General features: G+C 37.1%; 1 protein-coding gene across 3 annotated transcripts in view; it reads right to left on the bottom strand.

The window, feature by feature from the left end:
* Positions 1–491: 491 nt before the first annotated feature.
* The window catches only part of CBLB (Cbl proto-oncogene B), a gene marked incomplete at its 5' end in the record, with an annotated part of 128,087 nt that continues 115,406 nt past the window's right edge, over positions 492–13,172 (bottom strand). For all 3 annotated transcript variants that reach the window (XM_082278233.1, XM_082278234.1, XM_082278235.1), the window contains 3 exons: positions 492–4,281; positions 10,216–10,335; positions 12,761–12,898. In XM_082278233.1, the coding sequence (XP_082134359.1) occupies positions 4,019–4,281; positions 10,216–10,335; positions 12,761–12,898 (521 nt within the window). In that variant the 3' untranslated portion in view covers positions 492–4,018. The remainder of the gene's footprint in view (positions 4,282–10,215; positions 10,336–12,760; positions 12,899–13,172) is intronic.

Genomic DNA, 13,172 nt, shown 5'->3' with positions numbered 1-13,172 from the left:
TTTACATTAAGAGTACAATGCTTGAGAAGGTAAATGCACAAGATATTAAAAAAATACCAGTGTCAGCTTGTTGTAATTTTCTTCAGGAAAAAATCCCACAAATTAATATACAGTCGGACTATGTGTTCACCACTTTGGATTCTAAATATTTAATGGTTAGCATCTTTCTGCCATACAACTGTTACATGCACATTCCAAAAATTACTGCCAATTTATTAACTTTTACTACTGAAATTTAGAAATGAGGTAATGTATGGGGATATAAAGGACATGTCTCAATGCAATGATTCACCTTATTTTAGAGCAAGGCCTCATTTTTGTGGCTTACAAAGCAATGGTGTTTAAAGCCCCTACACAGGATAAGCTATGTTTCTAAAGCATCATAGGAAAAGTGGTAATATTCAATAACAGAGAGACAGAGTCTTGAAAAATCACGGACTAACCCAACATTTTCTTAACATTAATTTTATAAAATACCTTACATGAACAGATAAAGAACTTGAGCATACATAATAACCAAAATTTAAAAGAATGTTGAATAAAATATAAATTAATTGAACACATCACTAAATTTGCCACATTAGACAAGTTTATAAAAGGCATTTTCAGATAAAATAGTTATTTGAAAGAAAATCCTTCAAAATGGAAATTGCTGAAGTCCTTTTTCAAGAAGTCACTCCTAAAAGCCCTAAATTCCAGGTCATCAGGTAGCACCTGAATTTGCTTTGAATACGGTGTTCATTTGCTTCAAACATTTGTCAATATTTAAGACACAAATTTAAATGCTTTCAGGTCAGAGTTGTCAGTGCAAAGTAAAGCTTCAAGCTGAAAATGAGAGAAATACGACAGAAGAAATGATCCTGGTACAAAACTTCCTAAATTCACATTATAAAAAAGCTGTGCCAGATGCACTCTTGAGATACTGGACATTAACAAATGTTACCAGTGGCCATTTTAGGGTTCCAGACAAGCCATTAACATGGCTAATTATATTAATTTCCTTTATCACCATTTAAATTTTTCCTATACATAGCCTCTGGAAAAGATCTGTGCTGCTGCTGTCCACTTGCTCTGCTCAACTTCTGATTCAGCCAATTTGCTCAAAATGCAGTAACTTAGCCAAAAGGAGAGAAGAGGTGAGGCCAACAGACATCACAAGGATGGTCTAAAGACTGCAGTGCTGGAACAAATACAATAGCACATGTTTCTGAGTTTAACCAACTTTGTTCACCCAAGCACTCTCATTCAAGTCAATCTTCCTTAAAATTATGTAAGTGCATAACACACTGCCAGGCTCAAACCTTTAAGTTTTCAAAGGTTAAAAATACATTTAGAGAACTATGTCTTTAGAGAACTAGACTGAAGCCAGATTAATTTATATTAAGCCTATTAATTCCTGCAGAGTAAACATCAACACTCTAGCAAAGCAATTTTGATGTTTGACTTTAAAACTACTAACCAAAACAGGTTTGAAACAGTCTGCACATTCCACTATTTAGAAATGCCATTACCACACTCATTTAAGATTAATGGAACTCTTTTCAAGTTACCACTCAGAATATTGCTCATTAAGTTTGGCTTTCTAACACAAAATAAAAAAAAGGTGTCACTGGTGGTCAGAACCAAAAAGGAGAAGGAAAACTTTAAAAACCTTAATCTATCAGGCAGCAGTTCCAGCCTCTAATTGAAATATAAGAATGTAATTTATACTAAGCTGCTGCATAAAAAAGAGAAAATTAGTTCTTCATTACAGTTCAAAATTTCAAAACTCAATCTGCAGATTGTTTGTTCATCCTTGTAAAGTGTTTTTTTTTTTTCCACTGTCATCATTGCTATGCTGGCAGTTACGCTAGAACCTCATTTCAGTAATTCCAGTACAGCCAGATGTATAATTTAATAGCATGAATCATTTTGAATTTATAGCTAGCTAAAATGCTACAGGGATGTTGCAAACAAACCAAATGAACTAGAGTGTTCAATACTACACAAAACTTTCTCCCAAAACAGAGGAAAGAGATTAACTTGAACCAAAACCACAGAACATAACTTAACACCAAAATTTTTCCTAAGCTGTACTCAAGGAATGAACAATTAAAGGAAGATGCAAATGTCTTTTCCTGGAATATAAACTCAGAATTGTTTGCTTAAATCAAAACGGAGCAGCAGCTCTTCCCTGTACCCCGTATTCTCCTGATCATCTTTTATCACTGAAACAGATTAATGATATCCACACTATGCTTTGTGATGCTACAAAATAATTTAATTAGTTTTAAGAATAAGATTTTTGATGAAACAACAGGACTTTGAGATAACACAGTAATTTCCAATGGGTGTTCTCAGTTATCTCAAATCCTGCAGTTCAGCCACATGCTGTCTTTAAAAACATCTTTGCAACAAATGCACTGGGCTGATGAGATCTGATCCAGTAAGTGATACAAATTTTAGCACTTGCTCAGAGTGAAAGAGAACACTAACAGCTGAAAGAGAATAATGAATATATACTTCACATCCAGCCTGGCACACTGAAAATTTTCATGTACTCATCACATCTCAAAATGAGAAAAATATTCTAACTACCACAAGGTTTTTTTTTTTTCAATAGTATTAGAAGAAAAGATTTCCAAGTTTCCTAAAAAAACAGTGAAGCAGCAATCTTAAGAATTGTTCTGAAAATACCTGGACTCAACTTTGAAGGTACTCAGAACAGAGTTGTCGTCTCTCTCTTTTTTAAAAGCAGTAAGATTTTTAAATTGGCTTGCATCAACTTGGGCTCAAAAATAAAATGTCAAAGTTTGGAGTATCACTAACCAAGTAAAGCAAAAACGTATTTCCAACTAAGCAGCTGGAAAGTGAGTGGATGAATTTGGGTGTTAAACACATCCTTGAGGAATATAAAGTGTACAGGGGAGGGAGGAGGTTACTGAAGAACTTTGCAAAAAATATTGCTACAGTAGCATTAGGAATTAACAGTGCATCAAAGATTTAAAGTTTCCAAGTTAATACAAACTGATCCAAGCCACAATGAACCACAGGATAATCACTCAAACAAAACATTAACCGCATTCTACTTTACTGAAGCTAGAACTGGAATTTACCTGAATACCTTTAATATCATTGAAAAAGATTCCTTTTAGTCTTGCCATGAAGAACTGGTGCCATTAGCATGTAATCAAAACACAGTATTATTATGTGCATTTGGCTTTTTTCGAACATCTGCAATCAAATACTCAAACTGGAAAGAGATTTTACATGTGAGAACTCAGTATCACTGTTGCACAAAGTGTTTTATTTGTTGGTTGGATTTTTTTGTGGAAACTGTATATAAAAGACCTTGAGGACTACAGGTCATGGAATTCTTGTCAAACAGAAAGCTGCCCAACATTACTGTCAAAATACCTTTAAAAAGGCAGTTCACAGAATAATGTATTTTACATTCAGATATCTCCTCTCTCAAAAGCAAAGGAATCTCAGAAGAAAAAAAAAATCAGTAGTGAAGGCCACATACTTTTTGCATTTGATGAGCTGAAATGCAAAAAACAATTAAAGCATCTTGTAGAAGAAAAAAAAAGACCAAAAAACACAGAACTTCTGGAAAGTGATGATTTAGTTGATGGAGTGGTCAGCATGGAAACTGTTGGGAATGCTACAGCAGAACTGACCACAAGTACAAGGGAATATGAACAGGACGTAGTACAGGCACAAACTAGAAAACTGTAACTTGCCAACTTGTAAACAAGAAAAAGCACTTCACAGATTAAAAGTTCTAGGGAAGTAAACTTTTTTAAATTACTTTGTAAGTTCAACCCTGATTTAAAAAAGTATGGCTAGCAAAAATACATAAGCCTCAGCATATTTATAAGTCTTGATCAGAGCAGCCAGGAGCCTTTGATAAACGGCTGGAAACAAACACCCTTCTACTAAGGATGGAAGAAAAATATTCTGTTCTGTTCTTCCTCTCATTGCCCAATCCACATGTGTATCTGTAGAATTCATACACTCCAAGAAAATCTTGATGCTGCTATAGATTGAGACGTGGGGAGACTGGTGGAGGAAAACAGACAAACTCTCTTAAAATGCTGCGGGCCACGTCAACGTTATTCTGGGCAATTTCCAGTGCCCTCTTGACTTCTTCAAAGGAATAGCCCTCTCCCATAAGTTTTGCAATTTTTGCATCCACATTTTCCATGGAACTGTCAGAGCTGTATGCTTTCCTGTGATGTATTTCTGGTGCAGTTCTCCGAGGAAGTGGTTTAGGGGGTCTGGCTGGTGCTTGTGAACCATCTGTTTCAAATAAAAGGGATAAAAATCATTATAAATTGGCCTGAGACACTGTTATAGGTTGGTCAAACCTCATGAAACTGTTTCAAAAATAAAATTCTAAAGGAACATGAAAAAGTATTTTAGTTAACCAATATATCTCATTTTAAAATTTTGACAGAAGCTGAAGTCCTCCAGAACATCCAAAATGGAAATAATGTAGCAATACAGTATTTTAATAACATGATAGGAACATGCAATTTACAATCTGGATTATCTAAAGTTGGAAGAAAAATAAAGTATGCTGCAACAGCAAAGACAGTGGAAATAGCCAGTGAAACTTTTCAAGGTTCTCCACTCTCAACCCACAGTTTGAGAACTTCTTAGTTTAAAAAAAAAAACGCCCAAAACAACAAAACAAACTAAGAAAAAACCCACAAACAAACAAAAAAACCCAAACAAGTTCCCCCCCACCAAAACCAAATAAATAAGCAAAACCCAAACACAAATGTGACCACAGCTCTATCGAGGACCATAAGTTGTGTAGAAGAGGAATCCAGACAAATACGCCTGAGGGAGAAAAATCCTTAATTTATGGGTCCATCTTGCAGATTCTGTTCAGTCAATTGCTATTCATTTCATGCACAGCAGCTACAAATAAGCACATAAATAAGTGGTTTCTCAAAAAGACGTCTAGTCCAACTATTCCCATGATGAAAACAGAACACGCTCCTTCCTCTCCAGTCGCCCTTTAGAAACATCTCCTGGCTCCTTATCCTCTATGGAAAGGTCACCTTCACAGTTAATGCTGGTGGCTAAGAATCAGGATGGGCTGGTGAAGAAAAGCTAATATTCCAACTTGCTAATCTTCTCCGAGTCAAGAGTTTCGTGCTTAAGTAAACTTAGTGCTTTACTGAAACCTCTTTATCCTCACTGATTCCACAATAAGAAGCTTAAATACAAGTAGGCATAGCGCAGAAAACACTTTTAAGAGCAAAGTATTTAAAAAATTAAGAACTCTTTAATCCCTCAAAAAGGGTTCTAACAAGTCCTATCAACAGTGACTTTGATAGATAAATTAGAGGAATTTCTGGCTGTGATACTTCCTGTTTACTTACACTGAGAGCAGTGGCATTTTCCAGTGTTAAGTACTTCAGAGGCAGTTCTTTAGGCATGGAAGACATGTTGTATTTCCAGTATTCTTGTTGTAACCTTATCATAACCACTGGATAGAGAACTATAATTCAAACCAAGTGCATGAAACACTTCAGATAAATGAAAGCAGTTCACACTAGAGCATGTCTAATGCAGGTGTATTTTTCTTTCAGTTAGTTTTTCTATCAATTCGGATGAGTGTTACTATGAAATTTAATTTCACTTCTTAATTCAGAGAGTTAATAGTACCTTTACAAAGATGGTGATATTCATATAATAAAGGGATGAAAGACATTTGATTAAAGATTTACAGTAAGGAGCTAAGACCTACAGGTAGTAAGAGCTACTTCGTATTTGTTTTGGTTTTTTTCCTCTCTGAAAATAAAAAGAATTATGTAAATGATAAACATTCTAATAAACACACCTGAAGCAGATCCAAACCTCCTATGAAGGTATGGAAGATCCATTAAACACTGCTCTGAGAAATTAACTACAGCTCAGGAAATGCGGTTATCACTAAAAACTGAATCAGAAACAAGCTCGAATTTCTCACTTCACTTATTTTAGAAAACTCAAGACTGTAAAAGAATAATATGCTTTATCTTTAGAATAATAGCACATCATGTTAAAACCAATCACTTTGCTTCCACAAACATTCAATCTGTTTTAATATGTACATTCCATTACGGACTTCATTTCTATACAGTATGAAACAAAATTAATTTACAAACTTTACATTTTCCCCTGGGCTTGAAGTACAGAAGAAACTCCTTATGCATAAATCAGATCCCGTGCTTGTGTTACATGAGGATATTTTTGCTTGCCTCAGTCTAATACAGGCTTAAAACTAAAGCTATTTCTTGTTTAAAACCTTCACTTCGCTGAAGCTTTCAAACAAATTTTATTAAGCAATCACATCATTTAGAAAGGTCATTTTTAATTCTGTCAGCAGATTTGAAGCACAGGCATTTTATTCTCACTACAGTGACATCTCTCTATAGCACAGATACTTTGAGATCTTCAGCACTCTCAATTTCCATTATTATTTTTTTAAACACTGACATCTCTGTCAGTATCTTCACATCCATATAAAATTTCAGCTAAAGCTGGGTATCATATTGGATCCTGAGCTTAAAGATACTAAGCCTAAGCTGCATGTCCATCTGGACACTCAGATAGAGGTATTAAGCAGGACTTTTCTTCCCAACCTCCCATCATCTCTGTTTCAGCCACCACAGATGTCTAACTAAAAATTCAAAAAGATTTTCTAACCGTGCAATTCAATTAACAGTTTTCACCAGGAGCAGCTTCCTCCACTGCTCACATTTCTGTAATTCAGCACTAGACTGAACCCTTAGGTAAGGGGTTAGTATAAAGGCAGACACAGGCTCATTTAGTAAGTGTTTAAAGCATGGAAGCAGTGGTGAGAGCTCTATGGCACACTGGGAGGAGGCTATTTGTAATGATGCCAACTGTCTGTTCCTCTCTGCTGTGAAATGCCCTTCTTTTCTTCCCTCACTGCTTCTCCTGGATGTGCCTTGGTCTTTCACTGACAGACTGAGGAGCATCAGAGAAGCAGGTGACAAAGGCTTGCTGTGCAAGGCCCTCTGTGGAACAGTGGCAAGCAGCTACACCTAACCTAACTGGGGTACAGGAACAAAGCACACCCAGGGGACACACACTCTAAGGAACTCAGAGAGCAGGGAGAAGGCAAGGGAAGGACTCACTGCACACACTGCTCCATCAAGCTGTTAGGCACCACCTTCATATTTTACAATACTGTGGATTACATTATTTCCCCTAGTGTTAACTAAATACACCCTGGAATAATATTCTTGTATAAAGGAATCCAAATTTGCAAGCGTTTTCATAAGGCCAACTGAGTGAATGAATAGGCAGCAGGCAAATATACTTAACCAACCATTTGAATCTGTATCTTACAGAATAGCTAAGTTCAGAGAAACACAGCAGACATCTATTAGAGGTTTAATTTTCTTCTTCCTTTCCCTCTTATCATTGGCTGTGCTTAGGTAAAATATTCTGACTACTAGCAGTATCACAGAATCATAGAATGGTTTGGGTTGGAAGGGACCTTACAGATCATCTGATTCCAACTCCCCTGCCATGGGCAGGGACACCTTCCATTAGACCAGACTGGTCAGAGCTCCATCCAGCCTGGGCTTACACATTTCCAGGGATGAGGCATCCACAACTTCCCTGGACAACCTGTTCCAGAGCCTCACCACCCTCACAGTAAAGAACTTCTTCCTGATAGCTCATCTAATCTCTTTCAGTTTGAAGCCATTCCCCCTTGTCCTGTCACTACCTGCTCTTGTAAAAAGTCCCTCTTCTGCTTTGTTTTAGGCTCCCTTCACATACTGGAAGGCCACAATTAGGTCACCCCAAAGCCTTCCTTTCTCCAGGCTGAACAATCCCAACTTGTCTCAGCCTTTTCTCATAGGAGAGGTGCTCCATCCCTCTAATCACCTGGCTGGTCTTCTCTGGACTCACTCCAGCAAGTCCATGTCTTACGCTGGAGGCGTTTCTCCAGGCGGGGTCTCATGACAGCAGAGCAGAGGGGCAGAATTCCCTCTCTTGCCCTGCTGGCCACACTGCTTTGGATGCAGCCCAGGACAAGTTTGGCTTTCTGGGCTCTGAGCACACGTTGGCAGCTCATGTCCAGCCTCTCATCCACAGCACCCCCAAGTCCTATCTCCTCCTCTTGCTCTTTTTGTAACAATCATAAACAGTTGTATATAAGAAGCTTGAGAAACCATGCCTTTGGGGGAGTGGGCTGTATGGCTGAGTACTGTTTCTGAAGTGTTCGATACTGGATACCTGAATTAGAATAAATTTCTCGGTACACATTAAGGATTCAGTTGAAGATCATGACAGCAATCTTAAAAACGGTGAAAGTGAAGCAGAGAAGTTAAAGCACTGCCCATGCTACTCTAGGGACCCAGTGGCTAAATTATAATTAGATTTTAGAGCGAACTTCATTTCTTTCTCAGCTAGTTCAAAGAATCACCTTACAAAAGCACTGAAATGAGGAAGTTCTTAAGTGAGCTGATTAGTTCAGAAAAAATGCAAAATCAAAGTTCTGAATACAGTTACGCTCTCTACATTGTCTTTTTACATCACAGATGAAGGTGAACCAGTTCATCCTGAAGCTCATCAGCTCTGTCCTTTGGAATTACTGCCACTGTAAAAACAATTTTCCAATTAAGAGAATGACATGATCTATCACATAGTTTTCATCTAATTGAAATTAAATGGAATATCTTGCTGCATATCATGCTGATTTAGAATGATATTTATAGCAAAAGCTGACACGTGTTTTAGAAGATGGCTGTGGGAAACACAGATAGGAAAGTATTAAGTGACACCACAAAGCTCCAAGTTCTTAACTAGCAAGTATTCTGCAGCTGATTTAGGAAAATTAAAAACTGTTCTACCCAAGAAGTGCAAGAATTGCAGGAAAACTCCATAGCTTTAAAAGTAGTTACATCACTGTCATAATTGGCACTTTAAGAGACCTCAAAACACCCTGAATAAATTGAGTCAGTATTTTAAGACAAACAGATCCCTCACAATGCCACATATAAAGCATGTGTTATAAACTCCTTTCTTCCAACAATTGGAAACAAAAAGAGAAACAGCTATATTTGTAAAGATACTCTCCCAAAAGAGATAGTATTTACCAAAGGTATCACACTGATTCTCAATTATGCTATTCATTAAAAAACAAGTAAGCCTGAAGAGAGCTACTGAAATTTCCCATCATTTAAGCTGGAAAAATATATTCTTTTTTTTCCCTACACCCCAACAGCATGAAACTCTGTATTCCTGAGAAGGAGAATGTAATTACTACTAAAAATATATCTTTTTTTTCCATTTGGGAATGTTGCAATTGAACAACGGTGATTATTACACCTGAAAGACTAGAGAAAAGTCCCTTCTTTATGCATTAAGGAGTCATTACACACAAATTTATCTTATCTGGAGAATGATTAATGGTACAAAACATCACCTGGCTTTTTCTCTGTGTGGTTTCTTCATACAGCAAAATAATGTGTCTGGGACAATCCCTCCCCTCCCCCATGTACTATGCACATCTAAAGAAAAGAACATTTTTCTAAAAACTGGTGAAAGTACTTTGAAATACAGGTAATACTGATATTATTTTTATTCACTTGAGTAGATTTCCTTTAAAGTTTACTACTGTTGTTGCCTGAAAACCATAACCAAAATTTCTTTGGCAGATGAATTGTTTCTACTGTACCTGTTCCAGAAGACAAATTTTAAGTGGTTTTGATTCTTGCTGTTTTATTAAGAAACAAAGTTTCTTAGAAATTCAGACAGACATATCAGCAAAAAAGACTGAAAATAATAATACTTTAGAGAGTGAAGCTACTATTTTTTTGTTTAGGAGAAATGAAACAAAGATGGAAAGCAGATGCTTGTGCTCCTTGCAGTTCTTCTGATCTCTTGTGAGCTTGAAAGATGGCAGGAAAACCTCTGCCTTTCTCAAAAAGTGAGGAACACTAGAACTCACAAAAGCCTTCAGTTTGGCAGCTAGTAAAATTGATGCCATAGTATCTACACCTACAGACAAGTAGCCACTTCTACCCTGATTGCAGACCTTTAGTCTCTGTTATCCTTTGATGATTTCATACTTTTGTAAAGCAGTATTACCATTGTCATTTGCTGCACGGGACAACAAAAAACTCGTTGGACTTTATGGATGAAAGTTATTTTCTTCATAGACTTGTAATTTTCTACAAGAACAGTTTTCTGCCTTACCTGAAGATGGAGGAAGTTGATCATAATCTTGAGATGTCCTATTTGTTTTGACATTTTCTGCAGGCGCTCTCCGAGCAGGTGGCAAAGGAACATGACCAGTTATTGGGTCAAAATGGGGATCTGTGATAACAGAACAAAAAAGGTGTCTTAGAATAATTAGAATTATTATTGGAGGGAGGGCTGAAGCATAGAAGGTAGGATTAAAACAGCCGCCCATCACACAGAGGAACCATGAATCCAGAGGTGTCCCCCCACAGCACATGCACGTACACCTCCAAATTCAGCATTCATAGTACACATGTAAGTATGATTTGAAGTGACAAACACAAGAGCACAGCTTAAAGGTGGTCTGTCCTACACTGACCGTGGTCTCCTCTGTTCACATCCATGAGGTACTTTTCAACTACGCAACCCTGACACTGCTGGGATTGTGCCTGGCAAAGCACAGGAGAAGTTGCAGTGACTGAAGCAGCACAATCAGAAACATCCCAGCTATTCAGTTTGCTTAGAGCTTCATTACACTTCTATGCTTTGCAGTTCACAAAGACTGCAGGGCTGATTTCACACTCATACAGTCCCAGCTATGGGTAAATATTACAGGGACAAAATTTAAAAAATGAGAGAAAAATAGTCCTGGTATATTGTGTCCTCCTTTTCTCTTTTCCTTGTCTACCAAAGATGCTGCTGAGCAAGTGTAACATCATTCTGGATCTGGCTTCTGCTCTGGACTCAGTGCTTGTAGAGTGTTTGTTTTGTATGTGAATGCAACTTTTTGCTGGTGTTGATGATGAGATTATTATTCTAATCTGACAGGCTCTGATGGATTGCTGAGAAATCACCCTCAAGACTTGTATGGAAACCAATCATCAAAAACTCATCATAAATCTTCTACAGCAGATTATGTGACAAGATGCAAAGTGAGTAATATGGCTTTAGAAATACCACATGAATAAAAAAAGACCAACTCACACAACCATGCATGCCTAAGTAGATGCATACACTTCTAAGATTAATGAGAACTGCTGCTGTATGATTGTATTCCCTATGCAAATATGAAGAACAATACATGGCTGCAGATACATATTCCAGATATTTATTTTAAAGCTATTAAATGCTTTTTAACACTATCAGTGACATTCTTAGATTATTTGGAAGTTACACTTAAAAATTTAAAACTCTGCATGTTTCTGGGAATTGGGCACAGACAGATGGAGCTTGTGTACATCTGTGTGTGAGGGCTCCTATTTTTCCTCTCCATTCCCATCAGACCTGAACAGTGCAGTGCGTGTTTCTGCATCAGATGATAAAATTGAGGCACTCATCCAGACTAGACTGCTGAAGATTACATTTTTTTATTTTGAAGCGTAGAAGATAAACTGCACTGTATTTATGAACATCAACCTTTAAATTCTGTAATGTGCTAAGTCCTTTCGCCTGGATGTGTTCAGAAATTTAGATGAGAAAGTAACACACTGAGTTGGATTTCCATTATAAAATACACACAGATTTGCAAATTACTCAATGTCAGGCCTTGACTGATAGCAAAACATAATAAAAACATTCCATAAAAGGTCACTGTCCCTTTCACCCTACAGTGAGTTCCACTCATGCAGGTCAGCTGAACACCAGACAACCTGTGAGGCCATCATGCAGCTGCATATAACTGCTTGTCATCCACATTCTGGCCTTCCTGTGAAACTATCACCACAACATTTTATCCCCCTCCATAGAACTTCTAAGAGAAACAGAGAGGGGAAAGACAACATCTAACCCCACCACAAGGCACAATATCCCTGAAAATATTCACAGCAAAGGTAAACTTAAGACATCAACATTCTTTGAAAGCTTCCACAGAGAAAAAAAAAATCACTTCACAAACATGGCTTATAACCCACAAAAATCCTGTTGTAATCTGTAGCGTAATCAGCAAATGTATTCAACTTCATTAACCTGAAAATCAAACTCTTTTCAACTCAAAGACAAAAATAGTGAATTGTGAACACAGTTTTTATACCATTTACAAGCAAAATACCAGACTGAATGTGTCACAGTGATTTACAGGGAGAGACAGGTGAAAACCTGATGTAGCAAAAAAGGTTATTTGCCTTAGTAAACAGGTTATGAACCCCAGGACCTAGCAACTGTGTTCATAATATAGTTTTGTAGCAGAATTCTTTTCCCTTACTTTCCAGATTCTTCTGCAGTTTCAACTTGAAAATAACCCCTATGAATTACATTTTACTGTTGAAAACAATGGAGTTGACAAAAAGATATACACTAATATTACAGATTACAACAGAAAACTAAAATGTACAAAATTTCTAGCTTGGTATGGAAATATTGACCTTATTTTATTACTTTGTGATAATGAAAAATGAAGTCTTTATCATCCAAGTAGCTTCACCTTCACCTTTAAAAAATTTGATTTTTTTAGTATTTTGTATAATGAGTTCTTGAGACTTGATGACAACTTTATCACTGAACAGATAAACTTCTGAAGTAAAGGAAAATGAAATAAAATACACAGTTTCCTCTGTATTCCTACCAGAATGAAGGAATAGTTCATGCCCTGAAGAGGGTCGGCTCCCTGAGCCAGCAGGTTTTGTGTGCTCAATCATGCTGTGCCGGGCAGGTGGTGGTGGTGGTGGGAGTGAGGGGGGTGAGTTATCAAATGCATCTTCACCTGCAGTTTAGAAATGAATTATTAGATGAGCAAAACTTCATTAAGAACTGCAGAATAAAGAATAAAGCTTATTAACTTTATTTTTCTCTGGCTGCTGAGGCCTTTACTCCTACAGTTGATCTAAGCAATTCAGTGACTCCAGTAATGAAACTGTAAACCTGACTGTTAATACCCACAGTCCTCTTCTAATACATGCTCTGAATGACCTTTTGCAGTGCTCAGTTTCTTTTCTGGGATGGAAGGAGAGATTGCTTTTAGTGACTCAATTGCCAAG

This window comes from Coloeus monedula, assembly GCF_965178545.1.
Source record: "Coloeus monedula genome assembly, chromosome: 3".
Classification (NCBI taxonomy): domain Eukaryota; kingdom Metazoa; phylum Chordata; class Aves; order Passeriformes; family Corvidae; genus Coloeus; species Coloeus monedula.
This window is presented reverse-complemented; position numbering and strand designations above follow the sequence as displayed.